Source organism: Oncorhynchus kisutch, linkage group LG5 (genome assembly GCF_002021735.2).
Source record: "Oncorhynchus kisutch isolate 150728-3 linkage group LG5, Okis_V2, whole genome shotgun sequence".
In the NCBI taxonomy this organism is placed as follows: domain Eukaryota; kingdom Metazoa; phylum Chordata; class Actinopteri; order Salmoniformes; family Salmonidae; genus Oncorhynchus; species Oncorhynchus kisutch.
Genome location: NC_034178.2, coordinates 58,185,031 through 58,205,161, shown reverse-complemented (window position 1 = coordinate 58,205,161; position 20,131 = coordinate 58,185,031). Strand labels below are relative to the sequence as shown.

Genomic DNA, 20,131 nt, shown 5'->3' with positions numbered 1-20,131 from the left:
ACATTTTGTAATGTTTAAGAAAATAATTATAATACACAAATATTATCACACAATAACACAAAACATCACAGAAAGTTAAGTTTGTTAACAAACATTAAATAAGAAATACAAATTTCGATATTTGCATAATAAGATACAAAATAGCAATAAATCGAATATAAAAAGACAATAAATAACATAAACAAATATTGGAAAGCTGATCGACTGAACATTTAGTCCAATTTTTATGGAAGTTGACCAGGGAATACCATTGCCTGGAACTCAAGCCTAACCTAGTCCTGACAGGCAGCGCAGACATAATCCTCCAATGGTGAGATGGTTTTCATACAGGATTGGTGGAACCAATCACAACCAATCTATATTATATATTTAAACCATTAAATACATTCTCTGGAATTACAATGATTTAATTATCAGACAAAGCGGATGATGCTACCTCTAGAAATATTACTACTTATACAAATTCATACTCCTAAAAATGTGACTTTAAAATTGAACAAACAATTACCCAGTTAGTGTCTTCCTCATTATTGTCCCCCTCCACACAGGAGAGGCACCGTTGGCTCAGATCATCAAGCAAAACATAATGTCAAGTAGTCTATACATCTTTACTTGTATTTTTCTGAGCATACAGGGAACAAGAGAATAGTATGGGTTTCTTGTAAGAGAGAGAGATGGTTGTTTCTCAGAAAGAGATTTGGTATGTATTATGTTAGTTGTTGCTGAGGGATCCGATTGGTTATGTCTGTTGCGTGTCTATAGGATGCAGTGAAATTGTTTGTAATATTCTGTTTTGTTTGTTCCCAGGGGTGGAAGGGGAAGGCACCTAGGGAGTGCTTAGGTAAGAGGCCCGCGGGCATACATATACCCGTAGTATATTCACTGTCTAGGCACACTAGGTAAGACCTGGGCGGACCACCCCCTGTATTTTGGTTAGGGCACCAGGTGGTGCTAAATTAGATAAGTAGTGGGTAGGCAGGGTAGATGGGAGACCGGGCTTTGACATTTACGTTCTTTGCTTTGGTTCCGTCCAGCCCCTTTTCCCCATATTACCGTGTGACGGAATAAATTCCTTCTAAACCGTACCACTCTCTGCCTTTGTCATCCTTACTCGCACCTACAGTCCCATACCGCTTTCACTTCACGGGGAGTTGAGTTGTAGTAGGATGTTGGGTTCCCTCTTCACAGAGGCGTGCGTAACAGTGGCTTTCTAGGTACGAAGTTGGATCAAAGACCCTTGAAAGATCCATGTGTGTTTTTTTTTTATCTACAATTTATATTCAATTAAAAATGGAACATTCCGGTGTTTTGGAGGAGAGTGACTGCTTACGTCTCTCATGATAACATCTTTGTCCACATTTGTAAAGACAATCGACTCCTCCAGAACACATTCAGCAAACCGGGGAAAATGTTTATGGGCATTTCAGTTTTCCCCAACAAAATGATGTTACACAAGATTCTAATTCGCAAGTATACAAAGACACAGCTGTAATATAATTTGACAGTTCTGTTTTGCCTTTTAGTCAGTGCACTTTCAGTAGGTTAATTGTATATTACTTATCCTCTCATACTTAACATCTTGTTGGCATGGGTGAGGAAGGGTACCACGTGCTCATCTGGAGATATTACACCCCTTCTCTCTCAGGAATGATCTGAACATATAAATTATGTTAATAAAAGTACAGAATTTTGAAACACTTTATTGATTACAATATAGAGATTAATAACAGCGGGGAATCTGAGAATGCAGGGATTACAGCAGGGTGTGAGTTGAAGTAGTCAAATCTGGAGCTGACAAAGGCTGGAATGTAAATGACTTGTGAGCATCTCGGATTGTCTAACACCTGAGAATGGGCAGGCATTCCCTTGGATGAAGAGCATCTCCATCTTGCTGATTATGTGCTGTCATTCAGGTGGAAATGTCACCTACATATCTAATGTAGGAAAAGAGAATAGTTGAATGTCCTGTGAATATGTATATGTACTGTACGTGTGTGTGTGTATATATGTATCTTGGTATATCTTTTTAAAATTTGAATGTCTATCATTGTATTATGTGGTTGTGGGGGATGGGGATGGTGTAGGTGCTGGGGGTGTCCTATTGAGGGCAAAGGGACCTATTGGGGAGGGGATTCTTCATGGAGGCACATTCAGTCAGTTTTGTTTACTACATTATTATTATTTTTTGTTCTATTATAACAGTTTACTGTGATTATGGGTATGCACTCATCTAGCTTGGTCACTCTATCTGATTTATATTTGAACTTTTTCGCCCAGAGTACAAATTGTATTATTTTATTACTACTGTACCTACGTTCTTAAAAACTAAAACGGATAAAGTGTACAAAAAAATGTAGGAAAAGCCATAAGAGGGAAAAGCACGATGGTATGGGGGATTGAGGAATGGATAGAGAGAACAGAGGGCTCTGAAAACTATTATTGCTGAAATAACCACTTCCTTTTTGTGACTAGTCTAATACTTCCTGTGGCACACAACACCGGCACCTAAAATGTTGTACCCTTTGAGCTCACATTCCTCGTATAGAATAAGTAAGCATTTCATGGTAAGGTCTATGCTTCTTGTATTTAGCGCATGTGACAGTTTTATTTTATTTTCTCAAAAGTATTCTGGAGCTCCTGCACCTAAATGTAAACAGTACCGGCAGACAAAATGACTACCAGAACCTATTTCAGTCCAAGTCAAGCACTGTTTGTAAATATATTTATCATTTAAGTAACAGACAGCATGCAAGCAATTTTTGTCTCTGCTGTCAGATTATTGACATGAAAATCCTCTGACGTTCGCTAAAAATCCGGGTATTTCAAGGCCACGCCTCTTCTGAAACACTAACAGGAAGTAAAGGGATTAGGTTTTTGGTTGAGAGAGCATGACATAAACCCTAATCCGTGTCATGTACATTTAATTATAGCGATCAGAAGAGTAAACTACAACTTTGCTTTTCTGCGTTCTCGCAGAACGCTGACGTGTGATGAGGTGACAGCAAAGGAACTACCGAAGGTACAATAGGGTCATATTGGCAGAGTTCCAGTTATTTTACACAAATCTGTTTGACTACGTGTTCTATGTAGCTTGTTCACTCTATTTATCCGATTAAACAGTATCATGTACGCATTGTGGCCTAGCAAATGTAACCGTAACGTTTCTGTATCTCTAAAGTTACTTGCCAGTACATCGAGGCACAGAAACAGTAGTAGAGGAAATGAGATCACGTGGGAGGAATGCATAGTCTCTTATTAATAATGTGATTTTATCCAGAATGATGAAACAAAAGTGTGCAGATTTACTTAAGTGTGTGTGCCCACAGCGCACTCTGGCACCTTACATAACCTCATGCTCTACAGGTGAAGACAACACACCAGCACAAGTGGTTTAACTTGGATAGGCTACTGGTGGATTGACACACACAGAACAGAGGACATGTGGTGGTTCCAGGAAGGTCTGTGTATTCTACCAGTAGCTCTGGTATTATGGACGACAGCCACGTTCATCTTCGATTACATCACAGCTGTGGTGCTGAGACATGTGGACCCACTGGTGCCATACATCAGGTCAGATATAGGCTGATTCCCAAATGCAAACAACATCCTCCTTGTATCCTTGTCTTTTTACATTTATACCTGAAATCACGTATGTTCCTAAGTAGGCATTGCATTGTAATAGGAGGTGACTGACATTCTGCTTGTCATGTTTCTGTTCACAGTGACACAGGGACAGTTGCCCCAGAGAGATGTGTGTTTGGAATCATGCTGGATATGTCAGCCTTCCTAGGTAACATCACCTTTACCTCCCTGAGTCCTCTTTTGAATCTAGCAATCAATTTGAAATCGTGTATATCGGACTGAATTTGTGACTGTTTTAATGTGTGATCATGTTTGTTGTGGCAGGTGTAGCCACCGTGTATGTACGCTACAAGCAGGTCCAAGCCTTGACAGACGAAGAGGAGTCAAAGCTCCATAAACTCAACATCTTGGGCCTGGTGCTGGGATGGACCAGCTCCTTTGGCATGTGCATCGTCGCTAACTTCCAGGTACCCATTGAGTTGTGTCCTGTTGTGTATATCTGTCTCTCGATTTCTTTCGGTCTCTTCTACAGTCCTTGTTCCAGTTTTTCCTATGATGACAATCATGTATGTAGCTGTGAAACTGTAAATCAATACCTCTCCTCCCCCTCTACAGAAAACCACTCTGTTCTTCATGCACCTGGTGGGGGCGACATTGACGTTAGGTGTGGGGGCCCTGTACATCCTGGTGCAGACGCTGGTGTCGCTGTACATGCAGCCTCACGTTCACGGGAAGAGTATATTCTGGGTCCGACTCAGCATTGGAGTCTGGACCTTTGCCAGCATTATCAGCAGTATCCTCCACTATATTTCTGCCAAACATGAAATCATGATTCATTGTTGCTTATAGATTGTTGTTGCTATTAGACAATTACAGTGAATTTAAGCTGATAACTTGCACAAATTGGAAGGACCTCTGACAACTGCATGAGTTGCCCTCTGTTACATAGCTCTAGCTCCTGCCTGTTGTACTCCTTGACTTCTTCTCTGTGTTTGTTTCATCTGTCATCATGTACAGCAGTCTGCCTGGAGTGGACGTGGCCCATAAACTGCACTGGATACCTGGAGAGACGGTTAGTAGCCTTATTCTCTGTGTGTGTGTGTGTGAAACAGTTATGTTTGTTGCAGGGCTACATCCCTCACATCATCAGCACCATCTCTGAGTGGTCTCTGGCTCTGTCCTTCGTCAGTTTCTTCCTCACCTACATCCGAGACTTCCAGGTACTACAGCTCTCTTCCTCATTTCCTCTATTCACTTACTTTATCACTAGGGCCACATTTGCTATTGCTGGGCTGCAGTAAAATCCTGCATACCCCATAGCTCTCCAGGGCAGAAGTTGAAGACCACTTTTCTAACAACTGTGCTCCATTTCCCATCTGTAGAAAATAACGCTGCGGGCAGAGGCGGACCTAAGGAGTAATCACATGTATGATTCACCGCACTACAGAATCACCACACCTCTCAACCAATCAGTGACCTCTCCACTGCTGGCGGGGGGCATCTGAACAAGACCACTCCTAGTAGTGTGATTGAGTCGAGCTGTAAATGTCAACATACTGAATGGAATAAATTAGATTATAATGCGGATGGTTTGAGCGCTGAATGCTGAAAGCCGTGGTATATTAGACCGTATACCACAGGTATGACCCCAAAACATTTTGTGTTCTAATTTAGTTGGTAACCAGTTTATAATAGCAATAAGGCACCTCAGGGGTACTCGCCGTGGTATATGGCCAATATACCACAGCTAAGGGCTGTATCCAGGCACTCTACGTTGCATCATGCCTAAGAACAGCCCTTAGCCATAGTATATTCGCCATATACCACACCTCCTCTGGCCTTATTGCTTAAACATAGAATGCTGAGTGTGCAAGCACAAAGATACTGCTGATAAGCCTAATTCTTAGGTACAGTAGAAATGCCACACTCCATTTTTAAACTGACATGCCTTTTGATGTCAACTGCACTATTTTCACTGACATTTGGTTCTTGTGTTATGAGCGGTACATATTTGTATTGGGCCTAACGTCATCATCTGACAAATGTCATCTGTGGTGTGTTAAAGGTTTTTATACCTTGTACTTTTTTTTAGTATTCAGAACACAACTATGCTATTCTTATCAACCACTGGATGGTGCCAAAGAGACAGCAACATGTTTGGTTCTGCTTTCTTACAAGTCTAGCAACCCCCTCAACACAAAAATAGATATGAGCATTTGTTACGTGAGCTTACGTTGATTGTCTTTCATGAGAATTTATATTATTAAGTGTTTTGAAGCAAGGCACTTGAACTAATTATCTAGAAGTATAATGATGCGTTTACTCTACTTCACTTGTGCTTTGGAATGCTAAGTTATTGTGCTCTGGCTGTGAAGCCCTCAGTGTTAATGTAGGAGAATAAGGAAATAAGTGTGTTTTAGATTTGATCATTACTGAATGGATTGTATTTTTTTGTACTTTTCTATTTGGTTTTGTGCTTTTCTATTTATTCCCCAATTGTGATTTAAATTACTTCCATACACACCCATGAAAAAGTAAGTCATCTCTTTCACATTGAATGGATAAAATATAGGGGATGTAAGCAGGTTGAACATTTTACTGAACCTCTATGATTCTCTGATTATTCATTTTGTTTCTACTAAAAGTGGATTTTGTTGTATTAAAAAAATGGCAGCTGGCTACTTGTATTTGCACAACAAACACTTGTCTCAAATACATAATTACAGTTGTTGGTTAGCTGGTGAATTTTAGCCCTAATAGCATTGATATGAATTCAGTCAAAACACATCAAAACAAAACATGGTATCAAGAACAAGATGAAACGAGTCACAATTCCCCACATGGTAGTTTCTTGTCATTGTTGGTGGCCATCTGGCCATCCAGAATTACAACTCATGGACTGCTGCCCCATTGAACTGTGAGGATCTTTTGTGTGACGTTGTCAGCTAACTCATCTATGATGCTCTGGTTATTCATTTGTTTTCTACTAACAGGTATATTTTGTTTTATAAAAAATGGCTACTTGTAGCCACCTGTTTCTATGACCACACTGGAGGTGTGTGGAGGAGGTATTACCATCATTGCTGTTAACTGACGGAAATATTTTAGGCAAATCTGATGTTCCATGTTTCCTAATAAATGGTCACATCTGCAGTAACTACATAGGAGCTTTAATTGTCTTGTCTCCATTCTCAGGAATGGCATGCGTCATACGTTCACTGTTGTATATGAAGGCTTTATAACGGAATAAAAACCTTTTACTTGTATCTAGCTCTGTTACGGTGGCTACTGGCCATTTTACCGCCACACCGGCGGTCACGAGTCATGACAGCAGTAAAATTCCATGTCACTGTAATTAGGCTTTTCCAAGCTCTGATGCTGCTGATGGTCATTTATAACCGACCAAACTTGGTAACTGCCTCTCTGTCCCTTTAATCACTCTGACATCAATGCAAATGTCATCAAAAATCTAATAGAACACTTCATAAGAGCCCATGAGCTCATGTTGCGCAACATTTCTATAGGCTATGCAATTGCATGAGAAAACAGTGATGGCCTTTTAAAAAGAGGAGGATCCTATCATCTTTCGATAGGCTAGGCCTACTATATTGATTTCTCAACTTTCCTAATATATCATGCGACTTATTTCAAATCATCAGAGTCGCATCATGCAGCTATAGAATATATTAAAAATCAAACCATATAAGCCCAACATTTGTATCACAACATAAATAACTAAATTAAGCATACAGTGCCTTCGAAAAGTATTCAGACTTAATTTTTTCCACTTTGTTACATTACAGGCTTATTCCAAAATGGATTAAAAACAACAAAAAATGTGTCAGTAATCTACACACAATACCCCATAATGACAAAGCGAAAAACAGGTTTAGATATTTTAGCACATTTATAAATGTAAAACAGAAATATCTTATTTACATAAATATTCAGACCCTTTGCAGACCCTTTCGAAATTGAGCACAGGTGCATCCGGTTTCCATTGAACATCCTTAAGATGTTTCCACAACTTAATTGGAGTCCACTTGTGGTAAATTCAATTGATTGGACATGATTTGGAAAGGAACACACCTGTCTATATAAGGTTCCACAGTTGACAGTGCATGTCAAAGCAAAAACCAAGCCATGAGGCCGAAGGAATTGGCTGTAGAGCTCCGATACAGGATCTGGGGAAGAGTACCAAAAAATGTCTGCAGCATTGAAGGTTCCCAAGAACACAGTGGCCTCCATCATTCTTAAACGGAAAAAGTTTGGAACCAACAAGACTCTTCCTAGAGCTGGCCGCCCGACCAAACTGAGCAATCGGGGGAGAAAGGCCGTGGTCAGGAAGGTGACCAAGAACCAGATGGTCCCTCTGACAGAGATCCAGAGTTCCTCTGTGGAGTTGAGAGAACCTTCCAGAAAGACAACCATCTCTGCAGCACTCCACCAATCAGGCCTTTATGGTAGAGTGGCCAGACGGAAGCCACTCCTCAGTAAAAGGCACATGACAGCCCGCTTGGTTTGGTGGCAGAATCATGCTGTGGGGATGTTTTTCAGGGACTGGGAGACTCGTCCGGGCCAAGGGAAAGATGAGCGGAGCAATGTACAGAGAGATCCTTGATGAAAACCTGCTCCAGAGCACTCAGGACCTCAGACTGGGGCAAAGGTTCACCTTCTAACAGGACAACCCTAAGCACACAACCAAGACAACGCAGGAATGGCTTCAGGACAAGTCTCTGAATGTCCTTGAGTGGCCCAGCCAGTGGCCGGACTTAAATCCGATCAAACTTTCCAATCTCTGGAGAGACCTGAAAATAGCTGTGCAGCAACACTCCCCATCCAACCTGACAGAGCTTGAGAGGATCTTCAGAGAAGAAACACCCAAATACAGATGTTCCACGCTTGTAGCGTCATACCCAATAAATCTCAAGGCTGTAATCGCTGCCAAAAGTGCTTCAACAAAGTACTGAGTAAAGGGTCTGAATACTTATGTAAATGTATTATATGTTTTTTTTATTTTTTTTTATAAATTATCAAACATTTCTAAAAACCTGTTTTAGATTTGTCATTACGGGGGTATTGTGTGTAGATTGATGAGGAACATGTTTTAATCCATTTTAGAATAAGGCTGTAACGTAACAAAATGTGGAAAGTCAGGGGGTCTGAATACTTAACGAATGCACTGTAGGAGTACCTGTTTCTTTGTTAACAGCTCAACACAGAATAGCCGCATGTGCGCACTCCCTCAAATTGTTTGGAGAAAATATCCTTTATTTTATTCAGCTATGTTCAATTGTATTCTTCATACTATAAAATTAATTCCCCGGACGTATAAGCAATTGCTGTCTGCTCAATGAACTAGTGTAACCCACAGTCATATGGAATAGCCAGATCAGGGCTATTCCGAGTATGCCGTTCTGTTACAAAATAGACTACATTTTTCTTCATATCATGTTTCTTTAGACCAGCCTAAAATTATTTATGGATTTATATGGATTTATTGTAATGGTGTAGGCTAAATTACATGGATTTCTTATATTTTTTAAATGTAGATGTCCCAGAGGTCTGATTCAGTGGCTTGTAGGCTCTGGGTGGCTTGTAGGCTCTGGGTGGAAGCCATGAGATGCTAAATGGGTTTGTTAATTAATGGCTAATCCCGTGAGACCGACAGTTATTTGATTGACAATCCCCGGGTGACAAAATGTAATGACCGCGATAGCCCTACTTGTAACAGATGTTTTCATTACATTATACATTAAAGCATGAATAAGCAAAATCCAGGTCTGACATTTATTGGTATATTGAATCATATTTACATGATCGTACTATATTATACAGTATATATTTAGCCATGCTGTATGTTCTTCAGGTGCTTCATAAGAATGAGGAAAGTCATACACACATCTCATACTAGGATCTGACACTACATTACAAGGAACAGTGCAGACATTATAGGAACGAGAATACACCAGCAGCTAACATACAACTCTTACTCGAGCGATAAAGAGCTCTGCCGCAGCGTCCTCAAACTCCTTGGCGTCCATGTTTCCCCCGGCTGGCTCCGCTCCAGCCATAGCCTGGGCCAGCTTACCGGGTGAGATCTTAGCACTCGCCTCCAGGTAGCGGCTAACCTTAGCCTCAAGGTAGGGATTAGCCTTAGCGTTAGCATTAGAGTAGTGGTTAGCATCTGAGGAGCCACCATCAGACCGGGAGGTCTCCAGGGCTTCATGGAGGGTGCCCAGCACAGCCAGACATAGTGTCCGACCAGCAGGCCCCTCAGCTGGGCCGCAGACCTCCGCGTACAGCCTCTGCGCTCGCCGGATGTAGTCAGAAAACACAGCACACGTCAGCACACCGTGCCTGAAGATGTCGTAGGGCACGGCCTCATGGTCCTGGCAGTGGAGCCGGCGTAGCAGAGGGGTTGAAGTGGAGATGGGGACACCTCCCTCGCTGCAGAGACACTTTAGAGTAGAATATAGCAGAACGAAATACTTAGACGTCCATCTACAACAGAAATTGGAATTGTACTCTGCTCCCAAATACAGTGGGGCAAAAAAGTATTTAGTCAGCCACCAATTGTGCAAGTTCTCCCACTTAAAAAGATGAGAGAGGCCTGTAATTTTCATCATAGGTACACTTCAACTATGACAGACAAAATGAGGGAAAAAAATCCAGAAAATCACATTGTAGGATTTTTAATGAATTGATTTGCAAATTATGGTGGAAAATAAGTATTTGGTCAATAACAAAAGTTTTGGGGCTGTTGCTGGGAAACACGGACCTTCAACTCCCTCCAAAGATTTTCTATGGGGTTGAGATCTGGAGACTGGCTAGGCCACTCCGGGACCCTGAAATGCTTCTTACGAAGCCACTCCTTCGTTGCCCGGGCGGTGTGTTTGGGATCATTGTCATGCTGAAAGACCCAGCCACGTTTCATATTCAATGCCCTTGCTGAATGTGTGATTTTCTGGAATTTTTTTTCTCATTTTGTCTATCATAGTTGAAGTGTACCTATGATGAAAATTACAGGCCTCTCTCGTCTTTTTAAGTGGGAGAACTTGCACAATTGGTGTCTGACTAAATACTTTTTTGCCCCACTGTACCTCAGACAACACACAAACACAGCACTTGAGAAGACCACACAGGGTTAGCTGCAGAGGTTAAGGGCTAGATTCTATCCGATCTCCCCTTTTCGGCTATGCACCATATGTATAATATATATCATATTTATTTATTGTCACCTGCACTGAATACAACAGGTGTAGACTTTACAGTGAAACTTAAAAGGCAATGTTTCCTCATTCATGGAAACCACATTCACGGTAAATGCTGCATCTGTCAGCTCAATCAAAAATTATCTTAAATGTCAATCACGCTATAACGCTTAGCTAAGTGCCTTGCTCAAGGGCACAATGGAAATGAATGGTTTCTGAAACCAGCAGTGTTTACAGTATGACTTGTCAATTGTATACCCTACCTGGAGGGTGTGTGTGTAGAGGCGGCCCCTGACCCCCCCACCTGGGCTGTTAGAGCTGCATTGACCAGCAGGGCCACTGGGACCCACTGCTCCTCGCCGCTGGGGCCCTGTCTGCGTTAGCAGGTCGTAGGCCACACGGACGTTGTTACTGAAGGCAGATCTGAAGACATACACACGTGGACATACACATCACAGGAGGACGGGCTCGTGGTAACGGCCGGAGCGGTTGAATGATGCCAAATACATGGTTTCCATGTGTTTGATGCTATTCCGTTGGCGCCGTTCCAGCCATTATCATGAGCTGTCCTCCCCTCAGCAGCCTCCACTGGTACACTTGCACAGGCACACATGGATCATTTCCACTGGGAACAGACATCAGTTCAACGTCTAGTTATGATTAACATTTGGTTGAGCAGTTGTCAACTAACTTAATTCAACCAAAAATGTCACCTGGTCATTGGATTTAGGTTAAAAAGTTAGGTACAAAAATATAATGACTTTTGCAAATCCAATCAGTTTTCCACGTTGATTCAACACCACATATTTTTTTTATTAACATCACATGGAAACACGGTTGATTGAACCCGTTTTTGCACAGTGGGTTGTGTTATTTCATTGTGAGATAAAACGAGAACATACACTTGAGCTTGGCAGTCGCAAAATGCATGTTCTTTCTGGTTTACCTCTGAGAGTGATGCGCTAGACGCAGGTGCCATAGGGCTCGGCTCAGCTGCTGCTGCTCGTGTGCGCCTGCGCCGAGGTTGAGCAAATCTCCATCGCTGCAGCATCCACCAGTCCCATTCTCAGCCTCGGAGGCCTGATTACAGAAATGGTCTGCCAAAAACCCCATTGGGTCCTCCGACCTGGCCTCTACCATCTTTAGCAGAGCCCCTCGGAGTAACTCCCCGACTCCCGCCTGCGATAGGAACTCCAGCTCGGTGTCGGTCTTGGTCGGTTTCGATTCGGACATCCCCGAAGTTCCCCCGGACCGACGTTTCTCCGCCATAGTCGTTCTAGGTAGTGACGGAAGTAATTCGTTCCTCAGGACAGCTCCGTTTGGAAAACGTAATCGTTGTGGATGCTCATCCTGCTCCACTGCACACCGCATTAATGTAAAATCACCTTGAATGTAAAAATATGTGTGCTTAATCGTGATGATAGATAAAAACTCGACAAATTATTGATTTGTCTCTCGCTCTCTGGCACTGGTTGCTAGGGACGCTATTTCATACCCCGGATGTGATGTGTGAGTGTCAAAGATCATCTCAATGGTTGCTAAAATGGGAAGAGGTCTGGCCATGTAGCGTTGCTCTTTCTTCTTAACATCTCAGTTGACCAGACAGGTCGTACAGGCCCTAGTTTTGTCGCACCTGGACTACTGTATGGTCATGTGCGGCAAAGAAACAGAAACCCATTGGTAAATTGTAGTTGGTCCAGAACAACGCAGCACGTATCGCACTTAGAATGTATACAGAGGGGAAGTGTCAGTAACAAGCATGTAAGTCTCCTGGCTCAAAGTTTAGGAGAGATTTACTGCATCACTATTGGTTTTTGTGCAAGGTATTGATGTGTTGAAGGGAACTGTCTGTTCAAGCAGTTGGCACACAGTTCGGACACAAGACATGCAACCAGAGGCCACTTTTCACAGTCCCCAGGTCCAGAACAGAGGCTGGGAAAAGCACAATATTAAATAGAGCCATGACTACATGGAACTCTGCCACCCTACGTAACTCAAGCTACCAATACAACCAGTTTAAATAAACATAAAATAACACCTTACTGCACAAAGGGGACTGTGAAAAGAAAGCCATTTCATATATATTGAATTGCAATTTGCATTGAACCATGTATTAGACCTAGTTTGTGTGTATGTACTGATATGTAGGCTGTGTGTGACATTTTAAATGCATGTATTTCAGTCCTTGACTAATACTGTTCTGTACTATGTGGACCCCAGGAAGAGTAGTTGATGCTTTTACAGTGGCTAACGGGAATCCTAATATACACCAATCTCGTGAATGCTAACTTAAAAGTCATGTTAAAACATCATTGGTCCAACTTTTATTCACCATTTTTAAAAAGTGCTTATTCACATCCTAACTTCCACATTCATACCCACAGCTTAAATAAACAAAATAACAATTTATAAGGCACTCAGTATTCTAAATATTTTGTGTTTATGCCTACTATGAAATACTCATAGGTATGTTTAGTTATAAGAGCATATATATAAGAGCATCTTGCAGCACAAAAGTGCAATAAATAAACCTTTTGCCAAGTCATCACAACAGAAGTAACACATCCTTCAATAAACGTAGAAACATTGACAAAAACATGTGTTTCTTCATCTTTAGCACACATTCAGTCAACATGACACGGGAGTAGCCTACAATTTCTACAGGCAAGAGAAAATACTGCAGACTTAGATTGTCACCATCTTCGCTCCACAGACAGGAGCAACGTCCTGTAGCGTCACCCTTATCCAGCATCACAAATGTACACATGATCAGAATCAATTTGTCTGAGGACGCCTACATTTACACCACAAGTCCTCTCACCCAGCCTCTCTTTGCCTTCTCTTTCTTCTTACTTTGTTGGTACTCTGCAATTTTTTGGTGGAAGAATCCTACAAAAAGGGGAAAACAAAATGATTCATTGCTAGGTAAGTGAATCTTGGTAAGTGAATATGCTCCTATGAAAAAGTAATTTTTTGTTGTTAACCACACATCTTCCTCCAGCTTTGGTCAGTGCTTGGCCCAAATCTGTTTGTTGTACATCAATGATCTACCATAGATCTGCCCAAGTGCCAGCCTTCAAATGTAGACCAATGTAAAACCTGTGCCAGCCTTCAAATGTAGACCAATGTAAAACCTGTGCTGATGTGCTGATGTCTCTAAACAACTGACAGAACATCTGGACTCGGTGGCTTGCAACAGTGCCGAGACCCCTAGAGAGAGTCACTGTTCCAATGCTTTGAAAATCCTGGACCAAAAGCTTATACAGTGCCATCACGGTCACATCTTGAAAAAGTAATGTACTGAGCTTTGAACACTTAAAATCAGATTTGCACATGTGAAGCTTGTGTTTAAAATGTCTCAATGGTCTTGAGAGGTTCTAAAAAATAAAAAAAGTGTAAAAAATTAAAAACATGTCCCGAGCTACTTATTTTTTCCTAGCTTTCAAAAAGGCACATTCTTCTAATCTCCTCTCTTACAACTCTTCCCCGGGCCTTAGTGTACAAGAGAAAGTAGTGCACTATATTTTCTGTCAATATACACAAATGTATGTGGACACCACTTCAAATGAGTGGATTTGGATATTTAAGCCACACCCATTGCTGACAGGCCTCACTGAAGAGCTCAGAGACTTTCCATGTGGCCCTGTTATAGGATTCCACCTTTCCAACAAGTCAGCTAGAGCTGCTAGAGCTGCCCAGGTCAACTGTAAGTGCGGTTATTGTGAAGCGGAAATGTCTAGGAGCAACAACGGCTCAGCCACGAAGTGGTAGGCTACACAAGCTCACAGAATGAGACCGCCGAGGGCTGAAGCAACACTCACTACCAAGTTCCAAACTGCCTCTGGAAGCAACGTCAGCGCAAGAACTGTGCGTCAGGAGCTTAATGAAATGGGTTTCCATGGCCGAGTAGCCACACACAAACCGAAGAGCACCATGCGCAATGCCAAATGTCGGCTGGAGTGGTGTAAAGCTCGCCGCCATTGGACTCTGGAGCAGTGGAAATGCGTTCGAGTGATGATTCTCGCTTCGCCACTTGGCAGTCCGACAGATGAATCTGGGTTTGGCGGATGCCAGGAGAACAGTACCAGCCCCAATGCATAGTGCCAACTGTAAAGTTTGGTGGAGGAATTATGGTCTAGGGCTGTTTTATGTGGTTCGAGCTAGGCCCCTTAGTTCCAGTGAAGGGAAATATTAATGCTACAGCATAAAATGACATTCTAGATGATTCTGTGCTTCTAACTTTGTGGCAACAATTTGGGGAAGGCCCTTTCCTGTTTCAGCATAACAATGCCCCTGCGCACAAAGCAAGGTCCATAAAGAAAATGGTTTGTCGAGATCGGGGTGGTAGAAATTGACTGGCCTGCAAAGAGCCCTGACCTCAACTCCGTCAAACACCTTTGGGATGAATTGGAACGCCGACTGCGAGCCAGGCCTAATCACCCAACATCGGTACTCAACCTCACTAACGCTTGTGTCTGAATGGAAGCAAGTCCTCGCAGCAATTCCCCAACATCTAGTGAAAAGCCTTCCCAGAAGAGTGGAGGCTGTTATTGCAGCAAGGTGGGGGGACCAAGTCCATTTTAAACGGCCATGATTTTGGAATGAAATGTCCGAATAGCAGGTGTCCAAACTTTCAGTCATGTAGTGTACCTTTTAAAATAATGATTCATAAACTACTACGGGTGTGCCCTCTTAAATCTGAATTACCCCCCCCAAATTTTGTTTTATATTTTCACAAATTATGTTCAGTTAAATATTTTCTGGTTTTAGATGGTCGTTTTTCACTCCTAATTTGTTTTTACAGTTGTTCATAGAGAAACAAAGAAATTGGAATTTCTGAGTCCATGGCAAGAAGACAATAACTTTCTAGGTCTGGAAAAAACTGATTTCAATGTAATAACCCTTTAATTGTGCATCTAGTGAATGAGGAATGTGCAGGTCTAGTGAGGTTTCAGATCTGCTGCTTCTCATTTCATGGCAAAGATAACAAATAACGTTAGACAAATTCTACAGTCGTGGCCAAAAGTTGAGAATGACACAAATATACATTTTCATAAAGTATGCTGCCTCAATTTGTATGATGGCAATTTGCATATACTCCAGAATGTTATGAAGAGTTATCAGATGAATTGCAATTAATTGCAAAGTCCCTCTTTGCCATGCAAATGAACTGAATCCCCCAAAACATTTCCACTGCATTTCAGCCACAAAAGGACCAGCTTGATGTCAGTGATTCTCTAGTTAACACAGGTGTGAGTGTTGACGAGGACAAGGCTGGAGATCACTCTGTCATGCTGATTGAATTCAAATAACAGACTGGAAGCTTCAAAAGGAGGGTGGTGCTTGGAATCATTGCTCATCCTCTGTCAACCATGGTTACCAGGAAGGAAACACATGCCGTCAGCATTGCTTTGCACAAAAGCGTTCACAGGCAAGGAGATTGCTGCCAGTAAGATTGCACATAAATCAACCATTTATCGGATAATCAAGAACTTCAAGGAAAGCGGTTCAATTGTTGTGAAGAAGGCTTCAGGGCCCCCAAGAAAGTCCAGCAAGCGCCAGGACCGTCTCCTAAAGTTGATTCAGCTACAGGATCGGGGCACCACCAGTACAGAGCTTGCTCAGGAACGGCAGCAGGCAGGTGTGAGTGCATCTGCACGCACAGTGAGGCAAAAACTTTTGGAGGATGGCCTGGTGTCAAGAAGGGCAGCAAAGAAGCCACTTCTCTCCAGGAAAAACATCAGGAACAGACTGATATTCTCCAAAAGGTACAGGGATTAGACTGGTTTCTTCTCAGCCAAGGGAGTGGGCTCACTCACAATTATGCCTAAGAACACAGCCATGAATAAAGAATGGTACCAACATCCTCCGAGAGCAACTTCTCCCAACCATCCAGGAACAGTTTGGTGACGAACAATGCCTTTTCCAGCATGATGGAGCACCTTGCCATAAGGCAAAAGTGATAACTAAGTGGCTCTGGGAACAAAACATCGATATTTTGGGTCCATGAGCAGGAAATTCCACAGACCTTAATCCCATTGAGAATTTATGGTCAATCCTCAAGAGGCAGCTGGACAAACACAAACCCACAAATTCTGACAAACTCCAAGCATTGATTATGCAAGAATGGGCTGCCATCAGTCAGGATGTGGCCCAGAAGTTAATTGACTGCAGGCCAGGGCGGATTGCAGGTCTTGAAAAAGAAGGGTCAACACTGCAAATATTGACTCCTTGCATCAACTTCATGTAATTGTCAATAAAAGCCTTTGACACTTATGAAATGCTTGTAATTATACTTCAGTATTCCATAGTAACATCTGACAAAAATATCTAGTCACTGAAGAAGCAAACTTTGTGAAAATTAATATTTGTGTCATTCTCAAAACTTTTGGCCACGACTGTATACTTACTCTTGATATATTTCTACCAGGTAAGCATACTTCGCAGTTAAATGTTAATTGAGGTTTTGGGGAAAGTACTTCTGTCAACCCACAAGACAGTTATCACAACAACTGGCCACACACAAAGTGATAGACAAATGCACGCGCCACACAAACGGGGGCAATATTGCTGGAAATTAATTGGCAGATATTGTGTTAAGGTTGGCCTTTTAAACCAATAGTGGCTAACCAGGGGTGGGATAATGTTGCGTTGACTACATATTAGCTGGGAGCGTGCGGTGTCTGATAATTGTGAGATTTGTTTATGACCGTTTGCGGAGAAAATGGCCCAGAAGTGAAAATTGCATGTACTTTCAGAATTGTTTGGCGAGGTACTCATAGGTGGACTGCTAGCTACTGGTAGCTCACGATCAAACTGTTGGAGACCCCTGCTCTGTATAAAGCTTCTATAGGCCATTCTTTCTCCTACAGAGGAGCACATGCATGGAACACTTTATCAGAACAAACTATTTAACATTTGAATACATTAAAAATAAATACCGAAAACTTGTTGCTACAGCTCCACCAGTGCAATCATGTATGAACTGACGGGCATTATCCAACAGACCCATTAAGACCCTCCAAGTCATACACAGGCCTAATAGAGGTGGGTGGGTATGTTTGTACACACACACACAGTTGAAGTTGGAAGTTTACATACACCTTAGCCAAATACATTTAAATTCAGTTCAGTTTCACAATTCCTGACATTTAAAATTCCCCATCTTAGGTCAGTTAGGACCACCACTTAATTTTAACAATGTTAAATGTCAGAATGAGATAATTATTTCTTTCTTTCAAATCACATTCCCAGTGGGTCAGAAGTTTACATACACTCAGTTAGCATTTGGTAGCACTGCCTTTAAACGGTTTAACTTGGGTCAAACGTTTCAGGTAGCCTTTCCCAAGCTTCCCAGAATAAGTTGGGTGAATTTTGGCCCATTCCTCCTGACAGAGCTGGTGTAACCGAGTCAGGTTTGTAGGCCTCCTTGCTCGCACACACTTATTTAGTTCTGCCCACAAATGTTCTATAGGATTGAGGTAAGGGCTTTGTGATGGCCACTCCTATACCTTGACTTTGTTGTCCTTAAGCCATTTTGCCACACCTTTGGAAGTATGCTTGGGGGTCATTGTCCATTTGGAAGACACATTTGCGACCAAGCTTTAACTTCCTGACTGTTGTCTTGAGAGGTTGCTTCAATATATCCACATAATTTCCCGACTTCATGATGCCATCTATTTTGTGAAGTGCACCAGCCCTTCCTGCAGCAAAGCACCACCACGATGCTGCCACCCCCGTGCTTCACGGTTGGGATAGTTCTTCGGGCTTGCAAATCTCCCCTTTTTCCTCCAAACATAACAATGGTCATTATGGCCAAACAGTTCTATTTTTGTTTCATCAGACCAGAGGACATTTCTCCAAAAAGTACAATCTTTGTCCCCATATCCAGTTGCAAACCATAGTCTGGCTTTTTAATGGCGGTTTTGGAGCAGTGGCTTCTTCCTTGCTGAGCGGCCTTTCAGATCATGTTGACATACATTTGCCAGCAGCATACCACCCTGCAATGCACCCTACACTGCCCTGTGTAGGGTGCTGTCTTTCGGATGGGACGTTAAATGGGTGTCCTGACTCTGAGGTCATTAAAGAGCCCATGGCACTTATTGTAAGAGTAGGGGTGTTAACCCCGGTGTCCTGGCTAAATTCCCAATCTGGCCCTCAAACCATCACGGTCACCTAATAATCCCTAGTTTACAATTGGCTCATTCATCCCCCTCTTCCCTGTAACTATTCCCCAGGTCGTTGCTGCAAATGAGAACGTGTTCTCAGTCAACTTACCTGGTAAAATAACAGATAAATAAAATATACGACTCGTTTTACTGTGGATATAGATACTTTTGTACCCGTTTCCTCCAGCATCTTCACAAGGTCCTTTGCTGTTGTTCTGGGATTGATTTGCACTTTTCGTACCAAAGTACGTTCATCTCTAGGAGACAGAACACGTCTACTTCCTGAGCGGTATGACGGCTGCATGGTCCCATGGTGTTTATACTTGCTTACTTTTGTTTGTACAGATGAACGTGGTACCTTCAGGCGGTTGGAAATTGCTCAAGGATGAACCAGACTTGGAGGTTTACAAATTTTTTCCTGAGGTCTTGGCTCATTTCTTTTGATTTTCCCATGTCGTCAAACAAAGAGGCACTGCGTTTGAAGGTAGGCCTTGAATTACATCCACAGGTACACCTCCAATTGACTTAAATGATGTGGGGTAACTGTCTACCTGTAGCTCTGTCTTAAACGTCTCACAGTACAGACATTGCAATTTATTGCCCTGGCCACATCTGCAGTCCTCATGCCTCCTTGCAGCAAGCTTAAGGCACGTTTGCACAGATTAGCAGGGACACTGGGCAGCTTTTTTTTGGTGTTTTTCAGAGCCAGTAGAAAGTCCTCTTTAGTGTCCTAAGTTTTCATAAATGTGACCTTAACGACCGTTCCACAGGTACATGTTCATTAATTGTTTATGGTTCGTTGGACAAGCATGGGAAACTGTGTTTAAACCCTTTACAATGAAGATGTGTGAAGTTATTTGGATTTTTACAGATTATCTTTGAAGGATAGGGTCCTGAAAACGGGAAAAAAAATTTTTTTGCTGAGTTTATATTTGTGGGTCTGTAACTTCCTCACTCATTATTTACGACCAATTCAGGACTATCCATATCCCAATTCTTTTGGTCCCCAAAAATGGGGGGACCATATACAAGAAATGCTGTATTTTCTGAACGGCTTACCCAATATCGATGAAAACACACTCAAATGCAAGCTGACAGTATGCACTTAACCTCAGTCAATGTATCATTTCAAATCCAAAGTGCTGGAGTACAGAGCCAAAAAAAGGA

At 42.2% G+C, this 20,131-nt stretch overlaps 2 protein-coding genes across 4 annotated transcripts in view; one reads left to right on the top strand and one right to left on the bottom strand.

The window, feature by feature from the left end:
- Positions 1 to 2,833: 2,833 nt before the first annotated feature.
- Positions 2,834 to 6,744, top strand: LOC109891312 (DNA damage-regulated autophagy modulator protein 2-like). The gene is made up of 8 exons (XM_020483746.2): positions 2,834 to 3,019; positions 3,364 to 3,570; positions 3,723 to 3,790; positions 3,907 to 4,049; positions 4,198 to 4,375; positions 4,572 to 4,654; positions 4,710 to 4,802; positions 4,965 to 6,744. Exons 2-8 carry the CDS (start codon positions 3,440 to 3,442, stop codon positions 5,085 to 5,087), a joined length of 819 nt encoding a protein of 272 aa, XP_020339335.1. The 5' UTR covers positions 2,834 to 3,019; positions 3,364 to 3,439; the 3' UTR covers positions 5,088 to 6,744.
- Positions 6,745 to 9,358: 2,614 nt separating this feature from the next.
- The window catches only part of LOC109891310 (DENN domain-containing protein 2D), a 37,710-nt gene continuing 26,937 nt past the window's right edge, over positions 9,359 to 20,131 (bottom strand). For 2 of the 3 annotated variants that reach the window (XM_020483742.2, XM_020483743.2), the window contains 3 exons: positions 11,743 to 13,685; positions 11,060 to 11,219; positions 9,359 to 10,043 (listed from right to left, as the gene is read on the bottom strand). In XM_020483742.2, the coding sequence (XP_020339331.1) occupies positions 13,597 to 13,685 (89 nt within the window). In that variant the 3' untranslated portion in view covers positions 9,359 to 10,043; positions 11,060 to 11,219; positions 11,743 to 13,596. Of the gene's footprint in view, positions 10,044 to 11,059; positions 11,220 to 11,742; positions 13,686 to 20,131 lie in introns of those variants that run through there. The other variant, XM_031825492.1, reaches the window with a different exon arrangement.

What these genes read in the sequence shown, in the direction of transcription:
- LOC109891312 (XM_020483746.2), top strand. Translation starts at nt 3,440, where the DNA reads ATGTGGTGGTTCCAGGAAGGTCTGTGTATTCTACCAGTAGCTCTGGTA. An exon ending in CCACTGGTGCCATACATCAG is followed by an intron (nt 3,571 to 3,722) that starts GTCAGATATAGG and finishes TTCTGTTCACAG; the next exon opens with TGACACAGGGACAGTTGCCC. An exon ending in CCTACATCCGAGACTTCCAG is followed by an intron (nt 4,803 to 4,964) that starts GTACTACAGCTC and finishes TCCCATCTGTAG; the next exon opens with AAAATAACGCTGCGGGCAGA.